At 35.8% G+C, this 25,501-nt stretch overlaps 1 protein-coding gene across 1 annotated transcript; it reads right to left on the bottom strand.

Moving 5' to 3' along the window:
• Positions 1–783: 783 nt before the first annotated feature.
• On the bottom strand, positions 784–8,510 carry Hdgfl1 (HDGF like 1). The gene is made up of 2 exons (XM_013151461.2): positions 8,340–8,510; positions 784–2,938 (listed from the first exon to the last, which is right to left on the bottom strand). Exon 2 carries the CDS (start codon positions 2,878–2,880, stop codon positions 2,164–2,166), a length of 717 nt encoding a protein of 238 aa, XP_013006915.1. The 5' UTR covers positions 2,881–2,938; positions 8,340–8,510; the 3' UTR covers positions 784–2,163.
• Between the last annotated feature and the right edge of the window lie 16,991 nt (positions 8,511–25,501).

The following is a 25,501-nucleotide window of genomic DNA, read 5'->3' as shown; positions in this document are numbered from 1 at the left end:
ATAGCATTTTTTCCACAGGAATGGAAAATAGGGTTGTCTTCAGTTTCCACCATTACAAAGGGTATATCTTGCTCAGTGAAGATGTCTCTCTATGGATACAGGGTTGATTAACATAGAACCAGACACTGCAATATATGATTAAGCATATTTTTGTTTGTTTGTTTGTTTGTTTGGCTTTTCATTTTTTGCAGTACTGGTGATGAATTCATGACCTCACACTTGCCAGGCAGGCATCTATGCCGCTGAGCTAAATTCCCAGGCCCATGATTAAGGATATTTGAAGATCCCAATATTTGCACAAAATCACTAAAAGGACGCAAAATATTCTACAGATACTGCATATTTTTTAAAATGGGAATATAAACCAGCTATCTTATTTTCATTGGAAAGGCTGTTAAAAGAAACAGTGTTATCTTAGGCAACTGCCCAAAAAGGGAGAGGGTGACTAAACAATTTTCTCACTCACTTTTCTGAATATCAGTCATTTGGCAGAATATTAATGTTTCAGCTTGTTATCATCCAAACATTTCAAATAAGCTCATGTCCATTCATTCAAATCAGTAGTAATGACTGGTGGAGTGAAAGACTACCCTTACCTACACTTTAAGATGACAAAGATCTCTTAAGGCTGATTCCAATATACTCCTATACAGTATATACTACTTTTCACAGTATATACTACTTTTCACAGCTATGTACAGTAAACAAAATGAGTACTAAATCTAAGAACCAATCCTTAGAATCCAAGAAACAGACTTGAGATATTTGTTTTCAAAGCGATCAACGATGTTTATTTAGTAGAAGTGAAATAGTTTCAATCAACCATTTTTATAAGAGCCCAAGGGAGGAGGGCAAGGGTGAAAACCAGAAGAGTTGAAGAGAGGAACAGAGAGCCCAGGAGAAAGAGTTTGGGAGGGGACAGTTATTTTCAGTCTCAGATTACTTATGGGATCTGGTGGCCATACAGAAGAGACCAGGTGGAGCATTTGGACAGAAATTAATAGTTCACAGAATACCCAAATTCTGGCTTCTAGAACAAGCTCACTGAACCCCCAGTAAGGCAACCTCCGCAGGTACATCAACAAGACAGACGGTAGCAGAATAGCAGCATACCCAAAGTTAATCCTTAATTTTCTAAAATCTTCTATTTAAAAGGTTGTCTAACATCTGTGCCTTCCCTTTTACATATGCGCGGTACATAACTATGGTGGCCTTGAGCCTGCAGAGATAGAAATGTGCAGACAAAGGTTTTCCAAGGGACTCTCACGGGCAGCCTCAGGTATCTGGATGGAGACTGTTCTTACTCACCCCACCCAATCCAGGCATCTCCCTCACTGGCAAAGTAACCCCTTCAGATCTTAAAAGTACTCTGATGCCACAAATGGTCTCACGAAAAAAGTGACAACTCCCAGAACTCCATGAAGGGGATAAGGATTAGTAAGGGAAGGCCCTCTCTTAATAGCTATTCTACTTTTCCTAAATCTTAAAATTGAGCAGGTTTTGATGGAAAGGACAGGAGGAATGCAGCAGTTAGATGTCACCCTCCCACTCCCTTAGCCCTGCAGTTTGACGACTGACCCTCGAAGGTTGCTGGAAATCACCTCTGCTCTTTATCTTCCGTTTCTCTTCTGGATCATTTCAAGGCAGTAGAGCAGGATGCCTCCAGCAGAAGAAATGCGGTATTAGGAGGTGGAAAGAGCCTGTCCTGCTTTAACAGCACCATTGAAAAGCATTTTTGGATCCCAAGAGGCATGATGGCCGCGTCTCAGATCACAGGAAGAGAGATGAGGCAGGTGAGATCTAGGTGACTTTTCCCATCCAAGCAGTCTGTCCAGTGCAGCTGGTCTGTTTCAGGTGGCCTGTCCTTCTAGGTAACCAGTCTTTTCTACATGGCCTGTCCCATTAGCTGTCTATCCATTCCAGTTCATGTGTCCTTTCCAGGTGGTCTGTCCTGTACCATTAAGCAGTCTGTCCCATCAGAGAGCTTGTCCCATCAAATGGCTTGCCCCATGCCTCAGGGCCAGACATGGGGAGAGAATGAGTGAAGGTGGGAACAGTAGAGGAGGTAGGAGAAGAGATCCCACGGTGTAGGTCAAGAAGGGTTTCTCCCTTCGCAGCTAGATGTAGCAGGGACGGTGCGGGGCTCTTTCTGTGAGGCAGAGACTACAGGCCACCTGGGGCCTTGGGCTTCCCGGCCTGCTCTTCAGGCTCTTCCATGGCCGCCTCATCCTTTTCCTCTTCCTTTTCAGATTCCTCTGCTTCCCCCGGGCCATCCAGCATGGTGGCCTTGGACCGTTTGGAGATGTCCCCGAGCCAGTCCTCCATGCCCTCCTTCACCAGTGCCTTCTGCGGCCCCTCAGTGGGCTCAGGCTCCAGCTCAGGCTCAAGATCAGGATCTGGGTTACGCTCGGGGTCGGAGTCACAGCCGTTGGCGCAGCCTGCCACCTTCTCCGCCGCAGCTACCGCTGCCTCAGGAAACAGAAGCTTGGCCTTCACCGTGGGATCGTTCTCAATCTCCCACAGCCCTGCGCTGAAGCCCTTGCGCTTGCTGGCCTTGGCGAACCTCTCCTTGCACTCCTCGTAGGGGTAGAGGCGCTTGGGGCTCAGGACGGCCGTCTCATAGGTCCCGAAGAAGAACACCTGGTACCGGTTGGGTTGGGCTATCTGCTCGACTCTAGCAGGCCAGGGGGCATAGCCCTTCACCTTAGCAAACACCAAGTCCCCAGTCTTGAACTTGCGGCCACTGGGACTCGACATGGCGGGTGAGTGGGCGGGCACTGAGGACGGCCTGGGCCACCGGAAGGCGATACTGAGTCTGTGCAGAACTCGGCTGCTGAGTGGAGCGCGCCAGGTTGCCTTGGGCGGGGCAACGCCCAGCATCCAGGAAGTTCCAGAGGGAAGGATGCATTATTTCCTACACTCTAGAGAGCCTGGTGGCCTGAAGAGAGAGATTTAGGATTAATGTGTAAAGAAAACATAGTGATGGAATTACCACGTGTTAGTGTGAAACTAACAGCAATGGAGAACACATTTGCTGTTCCTGTATGCCCTAACCTACTCACCACTGAAGATTCCAGTCCTGCATCAGAGGCCAACTCTGAGATGTCTGAGCCAATGGTTTCTATCATTTTGTGGTTTCCCTAGGGCCTGACCGTGGGGCCTGCTGTGAGGCCAAGTCACTTGCGTGGTTAGGTAATCCGGAGGTCAAATTTGATAACAGAAACTATGTATATTACTTTATTTAGTCAAAATTGTAATGCAGTGACCATGGCCAACCAAAAATGTCAAAGTTTTCTATTTAACATGCAAAAGTTCCCATCTGCAAAAGGACAATATAGTTCTAATACTGCTTTTGTGGCTTGTGCTCTCAGTATCTTTCCACAAGACATCTGAACTTCTTAGGACTAAAAATTAGGTGGAAGTTTACTCTTATCAAACATGGACTTCCCTGGGGGTACAGACAAAGATACTAAACTGAGAAACTAATTTAAGAAGATAATTTTCTTCAGTCTATTTCAAATTGATAATAATGAGAGTCTTAGTGCACCTGTAGTTGTTTTACAGCTTTCTATGTCTTTTTGAGTAGTGGTAGCTGTAAGCATAAACTATGAAACCTAGCCAAGTTTAATATAAAAGTACTTCTGGTTTTGATAAAGATCTTTCAATATTAATTATATATTTAAGTGGATAGATACTGTTTCCTATTGTGATCAGTTAGAGAATTTGAATCAGTAAATCATTCCATTATAAGAAAAATTGTTTTTGTTTCCTAGGTTGGACCTTACCTTTAAATGATGAAATTGAGCTTTGTGAAAAGAAATACATTCTCCTCACTAGAGAAACAAGAATCATACACTGGTGATTCTAGACAACTATTTTCCTGTTAAGCTGTTTTCTTGAAACATCTATATTCTGCCTACAAATAGTCATAGTTTTACCAAAGAAGTGATATCAACAATGAACTGATGTATTCAGAAATCCACATTCTGTTACAAAAATTAATCTCTAGATTTCTTTTCAAAATCACTAGAAAACTATAAATGTTTAGTAGCTATAGAAAAAAAAACATGAAACTGGACAACTCAGGAGCTCATAAGGAATCTGGAATTTCTATAAAAGGAAATATTGCTAAATTTGAACTTTGTTCTTACTTTCTAAGTATGCTACACCAATGCATAGAGTATACACAAAGTGTACACAATTAGGAAAAACTTTAAATGGATATTATGTCTAAAAGGAACATTATTTATGGCATCAGACTATTCTGAAGGCAAGACTGAATCTAAAACCCAACTGCTGAAGGTAAGTGTCATCACAGGCAAATGGATCACACCAAAATAAGCCACCATCAATAGGGATAGTTGACCACAACAGTTAAACACATACAAGAGTAGTAATTGATCTGGTGACCTGAAAGCTAGTGCAAATAACTAAAGTCTATATAAAATTGAAGTAAAAATGTGGTTGATAGACGCAAGAAGGTCTTGTAGAGAAGATCCTAGATCTACAAAGTACAATCTAGATTTTTCTAGGCAAAGGACTGTCATTTCCCAAGTGTTGTACATCTACCTTTGCCCACTGAAACAGTGTAGTGCTAAAAAAGCTACACAGACTCAGCTTATAGCTGTTTGTATTTACATTGGGATATGGAGCACCAGAGATCATTACACAGCAATGTAATCTAGTCTCCAGATTAAATAATTTGTCCTTTACATAAAGTAATTCCAGGAGAAATCAGTGGGAATGTGACTAGAGAGCAGGCTTATGATGCAGTAGTGAAAGATATACAGAAAGAGGTCTGGCACCCTTCATTTGTTCATCAACCTTTTAAGGCTGAGAGTAGATGCAAGATATCTGTGCCTCTGCTACATAATCTTAAAGATATTTACAGTAATTGCTTTAACGATTGTTACAAATATTAATGAGATGACAATCATAAACTTTCAGACAATAGGTATGATGGTCTAGAGTGTACTAAAAAGTGTGAAGTACATTCTCATTATGGAAAGACTAGGTTATCATTATCAGTAGGCTATATGAGGGAAAAGAAGTGCCAATCTCAGGAAATTTATGAACAAGGGCACTGAAGGACAAAGATATATCCCCCACTGACCAAATTATGTATTACATACGAAATTATACATGCAGCACAACTTGTATATGATACAGATGTAAAAATGTTTTTATTTGTAAATATGATTTTAAAATAATATTTTTGAATTCAATTTTTCTCCTTGTGGTAACTGATTTCAAAAAAGGAAAAATAAGGGGAAGGCTGAGAAAAAAGTAGGATGCATTTAGAGTTTAATAGGACCACTTCCACAGAGAACTCATTCCCTTTATGAATGCATTATTGGCAGTGCATTTAAGTGCAGTGACACTGAATTCTTTTTCCTTTGAAGTTATTGTCAAGTAACTTTTGTTATCTTATTCAAAGTGATGAGAGGAGGAAAGTGGATGCATGGTAACTTAGATATAGATTTAGCTATTATACCAATGAAGTACTCATAAACTACTACAATTATTAATGTTCAACAATTGGATTTCCATGAGTTAAAATGCTTTTAACACAGCAGGTCAGAATGTTTTAAAAATCAAATGCAGTGAGAATACCCATTTTTCGAGAAGCCCAAATTTTAGCAGCAGCAAAGTACCTATCAAGAACACCTGAGATTACAAAACACCTATCATTTTCCAGAAAGCTAATCATAGGATTGAAAAGCTGCTTGGTAACAATTATAAAATACAGATGATAAAACAATATAATTATGCAAGACAGAGGTAGATATCCAACTGATATTTTCTTATTTGATTACATTTAAATTCAGTTGCTATAAAATACATTTTAAAAGAAACATAATTCTTTCATAGTACTTTTCTATGCATTACAAAAATTAACTGTCTCTGAGTATAGAGTAGAGGTATTTATAGTGTTTGATATTTGAAATCAGGATTTTTTGGTAAATACTCCAGAAGATATAATTATACGGAAAGTAAGTCCCTCCCACATCATACTTAGAGAATCACCCGTTGTTCTTTTGTAAAAAGTGACACCAGATCTACTAGGTCCACATTTTGTCACCTCTTAAATCCTGTCAGCGTCCACTTGTCCTAACTTTAGTATCTTAGGACTTTCTGAAATCAAAGTGAATTGATGCAGTGGGGATAAATTCAGTAACAGTGGCAATGTTTGATGTTCTGGCAGCTAACTGGTAACATAAGGCAGAGGACCTCAAATTTTCTGACACCAAAGACTGATTTTGTATAAGATAGTTTTTCCACAAATATAGAGTCAGGGGAATAGTTTCAGGCTGCTTAAAATGAACAGTCAACCTAGATCTCTGGCACACTTGATTCACAGGCTTGGAGCTCCTATGAGAAAGATGTTGCTACACGTTTTCCAATTCTAATATGTGCACTGATGATCTTACCTTGTCCAAGCATAGCTGTCATAGGTTAGAAAATGGGTAGTTGGAAATAACAGAATTGTTTGCAAAACTGCTGATTTAGTGGCCATGGAAGGAAGATGACCACTCTAAAAAAAAAAATAAATAAAAGCTGGCCATGAGTAATTGTATTTCATTTGTCTGGGAGCTAAAATCCTTAAAAGCTTTCTCTTTGGGAAAAATATTTATAAGTAAAATGATTCAATAATTGTGATTATTTTTTAATCCTGTGTGACAATATTTATTCAGGCCCTGACACATTTTTATCTCCTTGTATATTATGTATATATTTAGAGAAGTTTTAACAAATAAATGTTAATGATAATTTGGGGATGAGTTGCACATAATGTGAATTTACATAATTTATAATTGCATAATCGTTATCTCTATAAAGTATTTAAAGTACAGTTCAATGATGTAGAAAATACTTACAAACCCAAATTGATCAGAAATATAGGACAGCATATAAAGCATTACTAATTTGTGAATATGCGTGAAATCTAATTCTTAAATCCAACATGAATAATTCTGGGAACAATATGAAAAATAGAAGAAAACATCATAGCAAGTATCAAAGTCAATGTCTGGCACCTATGGAGTACTCAGTTACTAGTAGCCATGATTCTTAAAATAGTCAGTCCTAGACTAGCTCTGTTTTATTCAAGTGCAAGTCTTGTTTTCTGCATGAGGAAATATATACAGAAAACCACGTATGTGCATATATAGGTGTATATCGTATATGTAGGCATATATCTCTCATTACTATTTTTTGTTGTGAATTTTTTTCACACAAATCATTTCTGGTCCTAATTTGTTTGATATCTTGTCAATTTTCCTCTAGTTTTATTATAAACATATAATGCTTTTTTTCCTTTTTGTGTATGGAGTATTGTTTTGTTCATGCAATACAAGCTCATTTTAGAAAGACACATCACCAACAAAATCATGCTGAGAAGAAAATGTGGAAGTCAACTTCACAGTATCAATTTTGTATTGTTGACTATTACATTACAATGTTAATGTAAAAGTTAAAATGTCCAAAGTTTTCAGAAAATCATGTTAAGGTTTTTGATGATACAATTTTTTTTTTGTTTTTTTTCTCAGTTGTGTTTTATTCTCCCAGTAGTTTTTTTCACTTTTCTAAATAATTATAAAATTATTAATTACTAAATAGGCAATTCATACCATTGTCATTTAAAGAAGTTATTAACAAAGATGCTAATGAGTATTTTTAATTAAGAAGCCTAATTTTGAATTAATGAAAATAGTGTTTTAAAAATGGACCTTAATTTTGATTAATCAAGGTGTTCTAATTTCATTATTGGAAAAGGCTTTGAATTTTCGATTAATGTTTGTTCAAGGATATTTGCACTGAGTTCGTAGTTATCTTTCAGTCCCAACCAAATGATAATTTTCGACATTGTAAAAGAAACATTTACCCTGGAAACCATCTTTGCTTTGTTCTAAGAATCATATAGCATTTCCTGAAATACTCTAGAGGGTTTAGTGTTTTTATATAATTTCAAAAATTCATAAAACATGGGCTAGAAGCCAAGAAAAAGAAAATCAAAGTCACAAAATTCAATGTAATTTTTCTAGACTGCATTGAATTCAATGAAATTCTCAATTATCAGTACCTCTCCCTGGCAGAATTTCTTCATTTTAAAATGGAAATGTAGATGAAAATATGCTGCTAAATGCTTTGGTATAATTTCTTATATAACATAAATGACAACTTTTCCAACTAATATCATTACCACTATTTTCTTTGGTCAGTTTTAATGATGAAAACAGTTCTTAGGAAAAAAAATAGTGTAAAAAAAGAAAAGAAATAACATAGTATATCTGATACTCAAATACTGGAATAGTGTAGTAAAGTGTTTGAGATTTTACCTTACAATCTTTGCTTTTCTCAGCCAGACAGAATCCCATATTCTTTTCCTGCTTGTCAAAGCAAAACAATTACAGATTATGAGTGCCCTAAGGTCCCTTCCAGACTCTTGTCTTGTTCAAAAAATTGGGAAAAGCAAATGAAGAACATAAGAGGTTTTACATTTAGTAAACGCTGTGCTCTGCAGATTGTGAGCCACCTAAAGCGTGAAAAGCAGTGCCCCTGTGAAATACAGGGTGGAGGGCTGAAAAGGTTCACAGCTGCTAGGCGCTTGACTGGCTGCAGTCTTTCCTACCCTTATTCTGACATCAGAGTTAAACCATCTTCTGATACGTGTCAGGTGCAGGGCTTGCAGTCCAGTGTCCTGACTATAACTGACAGGTCATGTCCTCCTGCACAGCCAGTTTGTCATGCCTTAATCTCCTGCCTCATAAGTATAAGGAGACTGTATTATATTCAGTCATTATAGAGTTCATTTTAACTTGCATTTGCTAATAATATAGCATATCCCACACATATGCAAGCACTTTTTTACTACTACATTTCTCCCTCCCACCCCTTTGCCCTGCCCACTTATTTATCATAAACATAGTCGTTGAAGAAATAGAACTTCATAGTAGCCGGCTGAAGAAGAATGAAGCACATACTGAAAAAAGCCAAGATTTGTTACGATCAATGACTTACTAAATTATACAAAAGAGAGATTGGAGAAAGCTGTGATTTCCCTGAAGAAGTTGTGGTTTGCAAGGTTTTCCAAGTTACACTTTCATTTACATGCATCCTTGAGTTAAAAACCAGTTGTCTGACAATGTCCATGTCTTAGATTTATAAAAGTAAAGTAGTATTAAACACGCATTAAAAATATTGGATAAGTATATTTCTACAATGTTAATATCATAAACAACATATCTAGTTCACTTAAAAATACTTAGCCTTTCTTTTCTTCTGTCATCTATCATTTTAAGCTTGCAAAATAATTCTTTGCAGTGAAAGTAGCATATAATCTAAGATTTTCATCTTTATTTAGGATGTCCAAACCAACACTTTTCCCTTTCACTAACAGGAAAAGTGAAACCTAATTTGTGATCTGTTTCCTTATTTACATGTTATTATGTATAAACAATATAAATGGCAAAGATTATCATTTTGTTAAATGTTTCTATAAACTTGCCAATTTTATATCTGTTTTTTCTTTTCCTGATGGAATATAGTAATAGTTTACCAAAATCTATAGTATTTATGGATTTATTTATTTATTATTTATTTATTATTTTGTGGATTTCCCTTAAATTAGATTTTTCCACTTTATTCATTTCTGAGATAAATTTATACACATTCTTCACCTTTATATTGTTCTGCTTACATAAAATCTTCATTTTATTAGAATGAATAACTTCTAATGAGCATTTTTGCCTCACATGCTATTTTGTCTGGTATTATTATGCAATAGCACACTTGTGTGTTTAGTATTTGAGTGCCACAATTCTTTAATTTTTAACTTCTCTATATCATTTTGTAGAGGCAGATTGATTTCAATCTAATCATTTATCAGTAAAATTTAATCATTTTAATGCTTTGTGATAAAGTCAATGCCTACCACATATTTTGTGTTTTGGGGCTTACCATGCCTTTGTAGGTAATTTTCTCTCTTCCTGCTTTCCTGTATTCTTGTAAATTAATAAAGTTAGTTTCAGCATCATTGTCATCACCAAATTACTATTGTTTTTTCTCTTTTGCTGACTTAGAAACTATAACTCTTCCTTCAACAATTATCTTTAAACATATGCACTTAATTATAAACTCTTATAGACAAGCTAGTTTAAAATACCTTGAAAATTTCACCCTTTGTTGCCTAAAACTTTTTGTTTTCAAAATTATATTATTTTTCAGCCAATTTATTGCATTTATAAATTTAACAAATAGCTTGTATTTCTTATACATTTTACTTTTTAAAGGAAATGCATCATTTAGCAATTGTTTGAGTGTGTAGTCAGAGATAAATTCTCTTTGCTTCAAGTAGCTAAAAATAGGTTAAAACTTCACTAAAAAAGTACATTCTTTTGATATGTAATGTGTATTTAGTGCCTGGGATTTAGCTCACCAGTAGAAGAGCCTGTCTGGCAAGCACCAAGTTGTAAGTTTGAACCCCAGTAACACCCCCCCAAATTTGTGTTTAAAGTGTATTCCTTGAAAAATGTGAAGGGTTACTCCATGGTCTTATAGCATCCACCATTGCTGCTCAGAAGTCTGCCATTTTTTAATGGAAATTTCTTTTCAGATATTGCATCTTTTTTTTAACCACAAAGGCTTGCCTTTAATGTTTTGTATATTGCACATTTACTAAAATGTATATGAATGTGAACTTCATTGTATGTATTATGATTGATGTTAGAGACTTTTATTCAGAATGTGTATCTATTTGCAATTGTATAAAATTCTTATGTTTTCAAATATGATTTCTCAGGAATTTTACTCATTTGTCGTCCTCTGGAACTTTTATATATGAATACTAAATTATTTCAATGTATTGTCCATGTTTTAAATCTCTTAATTATTGTGGTACATTCAGTAGAATTTCTCAAACTTTAGTCCTAATCATTTATTTATTCTTGACTAGGTCTGAATTAAATATTATCCTAATTAGTATTTCAATAATAATAGCTTTATCTTAAGAATTTCTATCTATTTGCCTATCTACATATTTCTTCATATATATGTACATATTTCATTATTTCTTTTATATCTGCTTATGCTCATGATTTCTTGTTCAAATTTATTCATTTTGTAACCCTTTAGACATTCTAAAAATGCTTATTTTAAAACTTCTACGAGTATTTTTTCTAGCTTAATTTAATGAGTCATGATTCCATTTCCTATTTCCAAATAATCTAAGGTTTCCCTACCTGCAATATTTGTTTGTTTCCTTGTACCTTCATAACAGGCAATGCTGTAATCGTTGTATGAATCAAAATAATTACATCTGGGCATTTTCAGCCTTAATTTCAGTGTCAGGAAATTCTGCTCTGACCAACGGCCCAATCAGCAATGAGACTATCTAGTTCTCCACTGCATAAGAAGGGTCCTGTTTCCACCCCTACAGAATTCAGGACCTTGTCGCATCTACCTGCATCTAAGCACAGCTATTGACTAAAGTACTATTTCTCTTAACATTATGTAACTTATTCCATTTCTGATATATCGATACATTCACTATTCCGAAGTTATTTAATGCTTTCTATTTTATCTGCTATTTACTCTACATTGGATGAGAAAGGGAATTTTGAATTTATAATATTTTAATTGTGCATCAAGAACTTGTAAAATGTCACATACACCCCTTCATGTAATACGTTTCAAGTTAATTAGGAGAAATAGTCTGTATACAAAGAAATTAAAAATACAAAACAGATTCTAATAAAAGACAAAACATGTACCCATTCACACAGAAAAAATCACAGACACATTTGAGATACAGATGCATTTGATTTTTAAAGAAATAAGTGGAACTAAATGGTCAAGAAATACATATATAAACTTTATTAAGATGTTTGTGTGCTTTCCATCAGTGGATTTGAGGGCTGTGAAAACAAAATACAACAAAGTACTATACACTGAACATCTTATAAATTTTTTAAAAAAGCATTTCTTTCCATTGTGAAGGCAGGTAACTCTGAGATTGAGGCACCAGAAGAAAACCTTTTTGGTGAAGGTTTATTTACTGATTCATCAGGGTCTATCTTCTTGTTATGTGCTCATGCTACATGACAAGGGAGTTCTCTGGGGTCTGTTTACAAGGGAATCCTTTAAACTCATTGTGACAGTTGACTAATTGTGTCAATTTGAGTACAGTATGTCCATCTAAATTGGATCGGCATAGTTCTGTGTGTGACTGAGGGTATTTACGGAAGACAGAGGACTCACCGTGGTTAGGCTGATCACCTGAATGGAACAAAAGGAAAATGTAGAAGGCTGGATTCTGTTTCTTCGGAGAAGTTCGAGTTTTCACATTCATCTTGGATGTCATCTCCTGGATTCTCGTGAAGTCCCTTCAGTCATCCATCACAGACGCCTTGGCCTCCTGATAGGGACTTGCACAAAACATTACAGTAAGCTTTAGTCCTTCAACCTTCAACTGGGTCCTTGGCATCTCTAGTGACACACAGCCTTTTTGCACTTTTTCATACCTGACTTTGTGGGCATCCATTGTAAGCCAAGCTTGTAAATGCTTATATTTATATATCTTTCATTAAATCTATTTCTCTAGTGAGCACTAGTTGATACACTTATCAACCTCACAAAGGCCATCTTTACAAGTGCAATTACACTAGGGACTAGAATTAAATACATGAATTTGAGAGGTACACATTGCGTCTACAATAAATGGTGTGATAAATTGTAGACCTCCAAGTACATGACCAAGTAGGAATGTAAAAGAAAATAATTTCAGTTTCTTATAAAAGTTTACCCTAGAAATCATTCAATTTAAAAGAATTTTGCACAAGAGGTGAGATATGTGCACCTATCTCCTCGAGTCACGTAAGAAATATCAAGATTGAAACTTGTATACTATTGCATATAATGAATACCTTACCAGGAATGTATTAGCAATGAATAACTGGATCAGTTTAATGTATACAGAGAAATCCAATATCTAAATCTCAGTGTATCTTACTTTGACTCTGTACCTGAGCTTTAAACGTCAAGCTATTTTATGAACTTTTCATAGCTTCAGAAAAGTCTAAAACCAATTACACTGTATAATGTTGTAATATATCTCTAATGTATGGTATTCAGGGCATTTCCTGGGGGCTCATCACATATACCAAGAGTCAGCAAGCAACAGGAACGAAAGGCAAGGTAGTCACAATTAGGCTCACAATTTTTTAATGACTGTTTAAATTCTCTGATTCATGATACACCTTGGGACAGCCAGAAAAAAACCAGTGAGGATAATTGGTCCTGTGCATTAGTTCTGATATTAGGCTTGATTCAGATTAACCGTATTCCAATTGAAACTTTTTTTAAAAAGGCTCTTCTTTGACACAGAGAAGACCAACTGCAGGCGTCTGCCACACTCATTGGAAAGCTCTATACATGGATAACTGAGTAGCTTCAAAGTAGGTGATGGAAATCAGGCAGCAGGAACATTAACCACAAGACAAGTCTGTTTTCAGTCAGCTTGACTTGTATTTATGGCAACCTTGACATTGGAATAAACCTGTTAAATATATTTTTAAAATGTAACCCAGTGGTAAAACATGATACCTCTTTTTAAAGCCATTTTAATTGAATGCACCTGGTGCTTCTCTTTATCAATTTATGTTAATACCACACACACCAACAACCAGGACCTAATTGCAAATTAAGCAATAAAGCTGTTTATAAGAGCCAATGCTCTCTGGGTCAAGGCCATGACTTGTATATATAAATTATATATGTGTAGGTATAAATGTAAATATGTATACACTATGTGCACGTTTTACCCTCCGTTGTAATTGATAACTTGTGTTATTGAAGACTTACAGAGGTTTTTTTTTTTTTTTTTCAGTGATTTGATTTTCGTAAAATCAGAGGAATTCCCTAATTATCTGAAGGGCTATATCACTTTGAATCTAAAATTAAGACTCTTTCTAACAAATGAAAATTAACTGTTTTTTGAATGATCAGAGTCTAAGTCCTCTCGTTTAAGTTGTGGCTGGTTACAATTTCCAATGTGGGTCAGAGACAAAGTTCTGACCAAACCCATGTAACCAGAAAGCCAAAAGTCAGGAAGCTCAAAAATCAGGAGTCAAACTAAAGGCTAACTTTGTCCTCATACTTGACACTTATGTCAAAACAAAAAAAAATGTAAATGTAATGATTCACAATACAATACTAATACAGTAACAGCTGAAAGAGTGACCTGAGAATTTGTATAGTGTACTTCAATTGAGGGAAATATTTTTCTGGAACTTGAACTCTGTTTTAGGTAGTAGGATGACTAGTTCAATTCAGTTGCATAAAATTTATAGATATATTGACAGCTACTGATACTACAATGAATAATTAAACTAAATAGCTATCTTTGGTGAGTTTACAGCTAAAAATACTTTAATCTTTTTTGTCATTGCTGCACTCCTTGACATTATCACACATCACTCCCAGACTTAATCATCAGTAGACAAAACTTTCTTGGGACTTCTTGAATTACACTAGCATCCTAATAAGCCCATCATAAGTTGAAAATAACCAATTGAAAATCCATTAAATAAATCTAAGCTACAAAACACCATAGCTTAGCAACATAATATACCTTAGAGCAGCACTGATTTACCCTCATGATCACGTTGCTAACCACAATCTGTGACTCAGTGCCCTTATATGGTAGCCCCCAAAAAGATCCAAATCTAATACACTAGCTTAAATACTGCATGGTTCCTCTTATATGAGAAACCCAATATATAAATAAAGTATAATATAAAATAGATAATAGCAAAAAGGAGAGAGAGATGGAGGAGAGGGAGAAGTAGGGAGAGAGAGGGAGGAAGGGAGAGAGAAAAAGACAAAAAGACAGAGACAGAGAGATTGAGAGGTTGTATTTCAGCATGGACAATGTATCTAATAGTGTACCTCAATTTATTATAATTTTTATGTATTTTATATATTTTTGTTCTGTTAAGCTGATTGTTGATCTGGATGTGTGATAATTAACTTTATAAGGATTTCTAAGATAAGTAAATTTCATGGTGGCAAAAAAGGATGGAGGTGAAAGGGAAAGAAATTAAGATACATTATGTACATGCACAAATCCCCTACAACAAATGTAATCATCATATACTACAAACATACACTGATAAAATTCTTTTAACACTATGAATAGTAAATGTGAAAACACTTACTATTGAATGATTGCTACTTTTACATACCATGAAGTCAAAATATTTTAGGTCAAATCCTAGTTAAGTCAGAGATTCTCCAGGTCCAAATGAGATGGACAGAAGTAGTTTTGTTTGCTGTATGGAGAGACAGACAGATACTGACTACAGGTTTGGAAAACTAAGATAATCTAAACTGCTCAGCCAACGTCATCATCAAGCTGTACAAGGGACAGTATTGTCCTTTCATCCACACTTTATTCTATCCTTCACCTTCTTATGTATATACACATTACAATGCATAAAGTTAGGTCCCCTGTAAAATGTTCATGTGTTTTTGCCTGTGCTTGTTTTGATTTGCACAAATACAGTATTCTATCAATCTCATTTCATCTTGTTTCCACTAAATGCTACATCTTCACAATCAATGCAAGTGTTTATATAGGTGCATTTTCTATTTTGAACTGATCTTTGTTACTCTGCAGCACTACAGACATAATATTTTACTTATCAATTACCCTAGTGACAACTGCTTGTGTTAGTTCTAATTCCCAGCTACTACACATATACAAGCATATGGTGTGCACTCCTAATGAAAGACTGTGGGAAGCCGCCTATGAATGGCGCCCATTTCCTGCTTCCGGGTTCTTCCCGGCCTGAACAAGCCCGCCAAATTGTCATATCTGCCCAGTTACCCATGACGCCAGCCTATCAGCTTGTTAGGCGCGCTTCTCTGTGATTGGATACTGCTTCCCCTTATAAGAGGTTGTTCCTGCCCCCAACGGCGGAAGAGGAACCAACGTTGAGGGTGGCGGACCTTGTCAGGTCCGGTTCGCTGTACGTAATAAAGTTTGAGAGCTGATCCTGCTCGAGTTTGGTCTCCTGTCTCCCGCGGCTCCGGTCAAAAGACTTCATTCTTCTTTACTGCTAAGTGAGAACTTCTTTGGGATACAGCAAATACTCTAGATACAACAAGCAGAGAGTGCTTTAATTAATAAAGGAAATGGAACTTTAACAATCACCAGATACCTGCAGGAACAGGAACTAGGGAAATTCCCACTGGATTTAGGGATCCAAGGAGGACCCTTCAAAAATAAAGGAGGTGATTCTCTGAGAAACATCCAGAAACCACTGTGAAGCCTCAGCCAGACCCAAGCACGCATTGGTCCTATAATAATATGATTCTCCTCAGCTTTATAGACAATGTCCAAATGGCTGTCATTGTTGAACAGATCTGGATCATAACTTTCCTAGGCTTTCCTAAAGTAGACCCAAGTCTCCAGTCCATGTAGGACAGGAAAAATCATGTGAAATTATCTTTCAGTCTTTCTACTACATTTTTTTCTGTACTCTTGAATTTCTAAGAGTTCTCTCTAATCTACTTCACTTTTAGCTCTTTTAGTGAATGCAATATATTCTCTTTTTTCTGTAAAGACTTATTAACTGTTCTTCTGAAGCATTCCTCTCAGAATTGTGCTGAATTTAAGCATATTTCTTTTATTTTGTCTCTGGTTGTTATTTGTTTGTTCTTTTTACGATCATGGTGAAGCCTTTATCTGTTTGATAGTGCTATCTGTCAACCCTTATTTTAAAATAAGGCATGTAAAGGATGCTTGGTAGGTCTTGGAAAGTGAGTAAAATTTGTGCTGTGGCAGTCCTTGTAGCAGGCTGATCCTCCTTAGGACTACAACCTTGAGTGTTCTGTGGGAAAGATTTCAAAATCCTTCATCTGTTGGTTTCTTCTTTGAACTGATTGGTTTTCCAGTAAGAAAACTTCTCACTTGGAATGTTGAGAAGGTGGCATTGTGAGTGAATATAATTAGATACGGCTCCCCAAAACAGAAAAGAGCTGGAGGTGAGCTTGTAGACACTCGTTTAGTTTTCTGCTCTCAGAGAGATGTATCACATTCTTATTTCTGGATTTGCTTGTGTTTATCATCTCCAAATTCAGAGCTTTCTTCAGTGAATTTCAGTCATCTGCTAGATTAGTAGAAGGATGTCACTTTCAATATCTGGAGATATTGGATATATATATATATATATATATATATATATGTATATATACACACACACACACACACACACACACACACACACACACACATTCCTTCATCTTTATTTCCTGGCTACAGCTCTATCTTATTCTCACACTCAAAACTACGTGCTTGCTCAGGATCCTGTTGCAGTGTCTCATCGTTCCTTATCTTCCTCTCCTGCTCTTTTATTTCCTCCTGTACGCTTAACTTCTCTCTCTCTCTCTCTCTCTCTCTCTCTCTCTCTCTCTCTCTCTCTCTCTCTCTCTCCCCCCCCCCAAATTTCTTTGACGGTGTAGGGATCAAGTCCAGTGATTCACACATGGTAAGCAGTGCACCGTTGTTGAGCTGCACTACCTCCACACACTTGGGTCATAGTTTTCTCTTCTTTACGTCAGTTAACACATGTCTTTTCTTTGTTTAGTTTCTAATTTCTGATTTCTTTTCTGATGATTTCTTCTCTCCAGTTCTCTTTTTTTTCTAGTAAATTTGTGTCTTTATTTTTATTTTTTATTTCATTTCACTGTAGCTTTAAGAGAAAAATGTTAACTTTGACTTTGGAGTAAAAGCTGAGTAAATTTATGAAGCAGAAGCCTGTGGATGGGACTACTTTAGTATTTTAAAACAAACGAGATGAGATTGTACAAATACCCAACTTTGTCTATATGTCTATTTATCCATATTCTTGGTATTTAGTAGTTATATTACAATTTTGATGATTACTATTCTTTGGTATAATAGAATGACAATGCCATTTTAAAACCATAAATAAACCATATTGATATTGGCCCTCATATCTGAGAATAATCATATTTAAATGTTTATGAATAAGTAAGTATTGATTTAATATTCTTATTTACCCATATATTTAGTATATTAAAAATGACTATAAAGTGGATAAAAGTCTATTTTGATTTTGGGTCTCTCTTTGTTTACTCATGAATGTAATAACATCTGACAGTTACTAATGGTTAACTTAACATTTACATACAAGAGATTCTTATTTCATCAAAATATTGTCCACTATTTCAAATGTGAATTTCATGTACTTTGCTTGGTTAATTTCCATTTAATGTGTTATTTGGATTAGCATTATCCAGAAATACCTAAACGTTTTTTCCCTTTGTATTGGTAGCTAATATTCTTCAAGAAGTTCTTCACTAATTATAGGTTACTATGACATATGCAGGAAAGTATATGGAAATAAAATATACAAATCTTTTTTTTTTTTTGTCTTTTTTTCCTTTTTATTGGTACCGGGGATCAAACTCACAACTGCCTGCTTTCAAGGCAAGTGCTTATGCTGCTGAGCTAAACTCCCAGGCCCAAATATAAAAATCTTAATCTGTTCTCTTTTTTCCAACCTAACATTGGCCTCAATCTTTCTTATCTGTACAAGGGAAGCGATAGTTCACTGATTTCTTACAGAGGATGGCCACAACAAAATCACTCTTAGCAGAATAGTGTCCTATCTTCTAGTAATGAGTACGCACATGGAATCCATGACAGATACACTGGATTTCAAGGCTCAGCTACTTGAAAGTTTGTGACTCATCATTTACTTTTTTTGAGCATCATATGCCATCTGTAAAAGAGAGATTAAAGTGAAAATGTTCATGTGTGTCAATATGTGAATATTAAATAAAGTTTACAAAGCATTGAACTTATGCTTGAGTATAATGAACACCAAGTAAACATTGCAGCAAGTATAATACGATATTCCTATTCATTCAAAATAATACAGAAGTCAATGGAGAGAAAACCAATGATACATTTTATTCACGTTTTCCATTTACTGAGTTCCAGGGAGGCCAGACTGGGTTCTTGCACAAAGAACCTAAAATAACTCCACCAACAGTCTATTTCAGTTTATTCACGTTCCAGTAGGAAATCAAATAAAAATAATACAATATGACAGAATACGAGGAAATAATAAAACATAAGAGTGAAAAAAGCCTCAGGAAAGAAAGTGGGGATAACATAGATTTCCACATGGTAGGTTCAGAACATACAAAGATGAGATATTCAATAAACTTTCTAAGTTCAAAGAAATTCAAGGAGGCTGTATAGTAACCAGTGGGGAGAGGACAGTGTGGATTTCATGACACAGACCCAGGCAGAGCAGGCAAAGTAAATCCCTGTCCAACATTGTAGGAAGTTTAGAATTTATTTTAACACCAATTATGGACTATGGGAGTATCATGAGCAGGAAATTGGTTTGATTTTTTAAATTTTAAGTATGGATGATTTTACAGCCTTTGTGGCAAAGTCACTAAACACTTCCAACCAGCTTCACTTGTACGGGGGAGGATTAAAAGAGACAATAGAAATGAAAGCAACAAACACAGTGTTTGAAGCAAAATACATTGTGCGAGAGCCTTAAAGTTTGACAATTGGAGACAAGGATAGACACAAGGTCAACTTCAACCAGAGCTTCTCCCCCCACCGCACCCCATTCTGGGCAATTTCAGCTCTTGACAATATCCTGGGTATCCAATATCCACTCTTTTTCTATGAAAAGATTTTTTCCCTAAAGCACTTTTATAAAATGATTGTTGCTTGCATTACCTGAATCATCACTTTAGTTACTAGACCCTGATACTGTACTTTGAGCACACCAGGAACAGATTTGCACTGTGCCTGAACTGAGTGCATAAGGAACTGTGCCCTGGATGAGACACTTGTCACAGAAAGCCTCAACATGGGCCCAGGAATAGCAGTATGGTCTATGGGCCTGGAGCTAAAAAAAGGATATTAGATAAATAACAACCTGGGGAAGACTGATGAGTGAAACCTTGTTTTTAGACAGACCCCACATTCCGGCTGGAATTCATTTTCTCTCTCTTCACTTGAGAAGCGTGTGTCACATGGAGCCACACAGGGAGCAGCAGACATACCCACAGCAGAAGCCAAGACTTCAGAGCCAAGCTCTTCTCAGGTTCAAGGTTTGACACCCAAAGCTTTCCTGGACTAAGTGTTTCATTTTGGAAAGAACATTTTCCATTTCAAATTTACTTCTTATTTGGTCCTTCTTAGTTTCATCTTTTATTATAATATTTGTATTGGGCCATTGCCTTTCAGTGACTCAGTCAGTGGATATTCAAGACTGTGAATTTCTTTTCTATCTAAAGCAATCAACTGTGGAAATCTGAAGGTAGAAGACAGTCTCTATGAAATATATGCTTTCTTGTCAATGAATCAAAGAATCTTACCTCCCTTGAACACTACGAAGCTTCAATATTATATAAAGTTTAAGTGCCAGGAGGGAAAAATGGTCAAGTTGAATTATACTTAAAATTTTAATGAAGTCTGTAGCAGATAGGAATCATAACAGTGTTCTCTGGGCCTGGTCCATATACGGTTTCATATTACATTTGTTTTTGAGATATGATATCATTAAGCAGTACACACTGGCCTTAAACTCACTGTGTAGCCAAGGTTGGCTTCAAACTTGCAGTAAACCTCCTGCCTTGCGTGCAGGATTACACACATGCGTGACCACACCCAGCTACATTATATGTTCTTATGACATGATTTAGCATCTTGATAGTACATATACATTCCCTTGTTTTGAAGTTTTCATGTAGACTGAAATTCAACATTGTGTCTCCAGCACTCATAAAGTTGAAAATGAACTGTCCATCCTCATTCTCGATACTTGTCCCCACCTAACTGGAGGGATAGAAAAGCTTCTACTCTAGACTCTGGAGACTCAAAACTTTTGCCTTGTGAAAGAAAGAAAGAAAGAAAGAAAGAAAGAAAGAAAGAAAGAAAGAAAGAAAGAAAGAAAGAAAGAAAGAATCATAGCTCTAAACAAACTTACAGTCATCTAGTAACTAATAAAAATCTAAAGTCCATACCACTCAAATAGTAAAAATTTGTAACAATATGGATGTTGTTTTCTTTTGGATCATATGGATCTTTTCCCCAGATCTTTTCTTTTTGTTGTCTTTTCCTAAATAAGTCAATGGTAGCTATATACTGCTATAAATTCTCTTGCAGCTGTTCCAATTAAGTTATTCAGGATACAGTTTCTTTTCCTTTTACTCACATTCCAGCTGCTTCTAATCCTTTTACATAGTCGTTGGGAAATACATTAATAAATGAGAAAATAGTTTCCATCAGGTAAAATATCCCTCAACCTTCCTTGCCTTTTACTCTCAACCAAATTATATTTCCATATATTCTGACTTTCTCTCTTCTATTTAGAAGTTCACCATTCTAACTACTATGCTCTTGATTCTGTATTTTCCTATCTCCTCCCTGAGTTTGTTCTATCCATTACTCATTCTTTCTCTACTTCATCTTCTCACCCTTCATCAGTTCTTTCAACAGCTCTGATGAAAGGTCTGCCATATTGAATATGCTTCTTCCCCGAGCCTTCTTCTCATCCAGTTCTTGCCTTCTCCATCTTTCCTCACACCTTTCTATGACCAGCAGAAGTCACATTACGGTTGAATTTCCACTCCTCTGCTCATTTCTCCGTACCTCTTTACTACCTTTCAGAAACTTTTGTTTCAAACTTATAATTTTCTTATCTATCCCTATGGCCTTTTTCCTGATCATGCAATCCATCACTGAATTTTGAATTTCATTCTTCAAAAGTCATTCTACCTTGCCTCCTTTTGGCCTAAAAATTCAAAGAGAGCTGGAGGTGTGGTGGAACACCACAGGTGTACCACCAAGTGTGCTAGGTGGTAGAACACTTGCCTGGCATGTGTGAGGCACTGCATTTAATCTTAAGCAACACAAACACACACGCACAAAGCGAAACATCGCCCCCACCCTTTAGTACGGTTTCCATCCCCTTTGTTTAGTTATCAGTGATCAACTGTGTACAAGATGTTAAATGAAAAATTCCAGAAACAAATGCATCCTAAGATTTAACAGTATGAGGTTAAGAGTAGTACTGCAATGCTCATGTTATTCTGCTCCGTCCTGCCTAGGACATGAATCCTCCCTTTGCCCTCTCTACTCATAAACGCTACCTGAGCTTAGCCTCCTAGTCACCCAACTGTCAGACTGATTACCATTTATCATAGAATAGTATCATAATTGTTGTACTTTATTAGCCATTGTTATTAATCTCTCTCTACCCTTAATTTATAATTTAAATTTATCATAGACATCTTCTAAGAATAAGGAAAAATAACTTACTGACAGTGAACTAAGTAAAATGTGCAGTTATGAAGATAAAAATGGTAAAATATATTAAACTAGATACAGTTTATAGTTTAATAGGAAAAAATAAATCTGTATGCAAAGAGAATCCACAAATCAAATCCCTTCCATACCTTTTTTGATAATAAGACATTTTAGATATCCAGAATTTTTTCTTGGAAGCAAAAAACACTTAAATAGGTCCCAAGTTACTTTGTATAATCATCTCTTTAGATGCCTTGTTAGTTGCCAGGATACCAAAGGAAATTTTCAAGTGTAGAAATATGTACCACAAACTCTAAACCGGCTCTTCACAGAAAGCTGCCGGATCCTGGATTATTGTGCCAGTTAGAACAGAGGAAATAAAAACACGGTACCAAATCAAAATGAGTGAGCTTGGCAGAGAAAGTACCTCGTTCTGCCTTTTCACTACAACTCACTCTCTTACTCAACAGAAAACTTACATAACTCTGCATAAAACTTCTGAAAGATGATCTCCTCAGTAACACTTATATTTTAAAAGATAAAGTCGCAAGATGACCAGATTCAGTAAGTCCAAGCAGAATAATTCCAGTGAAAGAATTAATGTACTTGGTGAAATTATCTTTCAGAAGTGATAGCAAGATAAAGAAAAGAGTTTTATATAACACCAACGAATAAATGGAGGGAAAAAACCTTTAAAATAGTCTTGAGAGACACTGTAAGAAAGAGAAAACTTGTGCCATAAAATTACTAAAGAAGTAAAATATTAGATCTATGAATAAATTTAAGAAAACATTTATTAGATAAAGTGAAAAACTCTTAACTAATTTTATTAATTTTAGACATTTGAAATTTTCTTGAGTAACCACTAGAATAGTAGAAATATAATCCATAAGTAACCAATAGGAGGACTTTTCACTTCTATAGAATAGCAACAGCCATATTTACCCTCCTGCCTTAAACCACAACACAGAAAATGGCACAACTATATGAATGAAGATTACCGAAACATTGCAGTTCCGGCAGTGGATTACAGCAATCCGTGTGTGACATGGATAAATGAGATAAGACTTACAAAACCTTGCTTACTGCCATGGGAAAGTTTCAGACTTTAACATGGGGAAGGGGAATATGGATAAAAACTGTCACACACTTTGAATTAAATGGAGCTGCACCTGGGAGTTCAAGGTAGCCAAAGTCGATAGATCAGAGTACCAGGGAGGTACAGCTACAAAGAGAAGCCCAGAAGTCTATTGCAGACACCCTTCGAATACTAATCAGCCTTCCACAAGAGAAAACAAGAAACAACTACCTGAAAGGAGTTCAGGGAAAGGGGCTTGTGTGTTTACATAGGGCCAGAAATAGTGCCTGTTCCCACCAGGCACCAAATGAACTCATACTTTGCAGGACACTGTAGAGTGCTCATAAATGTCTTGCGTCAGTAGAGGGAAGCAATTGGTCTGAGACTGAACACTGTTCTGGTGCTGCTGAGCACAATTTAAAATGAGATTCCAAAGGATCAAAGAGATTTAAAAATAACAATTACATCCCAGATCAAAGCTCCAGAATGTGTATATACATATAAAATACTTGTCACACTGTAAGATAAAAATACACAATGCCTAGCATCCAATTAAATTTCATAGGCATGCAAAAATAAAGGAAAATATGACCACAATGTGTAGAAAGGAAATATTTAATTGAAACCAATACAGAACTCTACAGATGTTATTATCACATAATGACATTAAAGCTGTTATGACTGAATTCCACATGTTCCAAAATGTAAGCAGAAACATTGACGATATACTAAGCCATCAGAGATGAAAATAATAACTTCTGTGATAAGAATGTACAGAATGGAAATGAAGATTTTACATTGCAAAAGGAAATAAGAGAAATAAACACTATCCAAAATAAAATACATGGAGAAACAATATGATCAAAAATAATCATTGTGTAGTCAAATAATTTTGAGCATTTTAATATAAATGTAACTTGAGTCCCTAAAGCATGAAAGATGCAGTCAGAAGGAAGGGGAGGGGTAGAAAAATATGAAGAAATAATTTTTTAAAGTTCCAGCTTTATGAAACTACATGCTAATATATTTAAGAGGCTTAAAAAAAAACCCAAGCACAAACAATGTGAAAAAAGTACAGGAAGAACAACATAATCAAATTGCTCAAGAATTGTAATAAAGCAATCTTTTATGTGATAAAGTAAAAATATTAAAACTTGCAGTTAGCATCATACTTAAAAGCAAGATACCAAATGCCTTATCCCCAACATCAGGAACAACATGAGAATGTCTGCTGTTATTACTTTTATAAAACTATTCACCTTGAGGCATCAGCCAATGGAATAAGGCAAGGATATGAAATAAAAGGTATACCAATTGGAGAAGTATAACTATTTTTTCTGAGACATCATGATCTTTTTATGTAGAAAATTCAATAAAATATTTTTAAAATGCATTGTAAGTAATATGAGATTAGCAAGGTTTCAAAGTAAAAAAGATCAATGAACAATTCAATTGCACTTCTATATATTAAAATTCAACAATGGAAATTAAACTATTTCAAAAATTTGTAATATTATTAAAATACGAAGTATTTAAAATAAACTGACAATAATATAGAAGATCAGTTCACTGGAGACTATAAAATATCTCTGAGGGCTGATGATATAGCTCAGAGGTACAGTGCCTGTCTAGCAAGTGGGAGGTCCTGAGTTTAATTCCTGATACTAAAAACAAAACCAAAAAAAAAAAATTTCTGAGAGACATTAAATAAGACCTAAGTAAGTGGAGAGATATACTGTACTAATTGTCTGGAAGACTCTATCGTTCAGCTATCAATCCTCCCTCCATATTGATTTATAGATTGAAACTTGGAAATAAGCCAATTTGCCCTTTCCGTGAGTCAGTGGAAACCATGATGGGCCTGGGAGGAGTAATAAGAAGCCAAATCACCCTTCCCATGAGCCAGGCAGGGAGCAGGCTGGGAGCCAAGAACACTGCCTCCCTGTCACCCCCTCATGCACCCAGCTGATTCAGAGGACAGGTTGAGTTGATAGCAACTGAGGTGCAAAAGCAACTTAATGCTTGTATTGTTTGATTTTTTGCAGGGCTAAGGT

The sequence above is a fragment of the Cavia porcellus genome, unplaced genomic scaffold (assembly GCF_034190915.1).
Source record: "Cavia porcellus strain 051 isolate PalLab524CR breed Dunkin Hartley unplaced genomic scaffold, mCavPor4.1 scaffold_13, whole genome shotgun sequence".
Taxonomy (NCBI): domain Eukaryota; kingdom Metazoa; phylum Chordata; class Mammalia; order Rodentia; family Caviidae; genus Cavia; species Cavia porcellus.
The sequence above is the reverse complement of the archived record's forward strand: the minus strand, read 5'-3'. Positions and strand labels throughout refer to the sequence as shown.

Coding starts and splice junctions, on each gene's coding strand:
- Hdgfl1 (XM_013151461.2), bottom strand. CDS start 2,880: ATGCTGGGCGTTGCCCCGCCCAAGGCAACCTGGCGCGCTCCACTCAGC.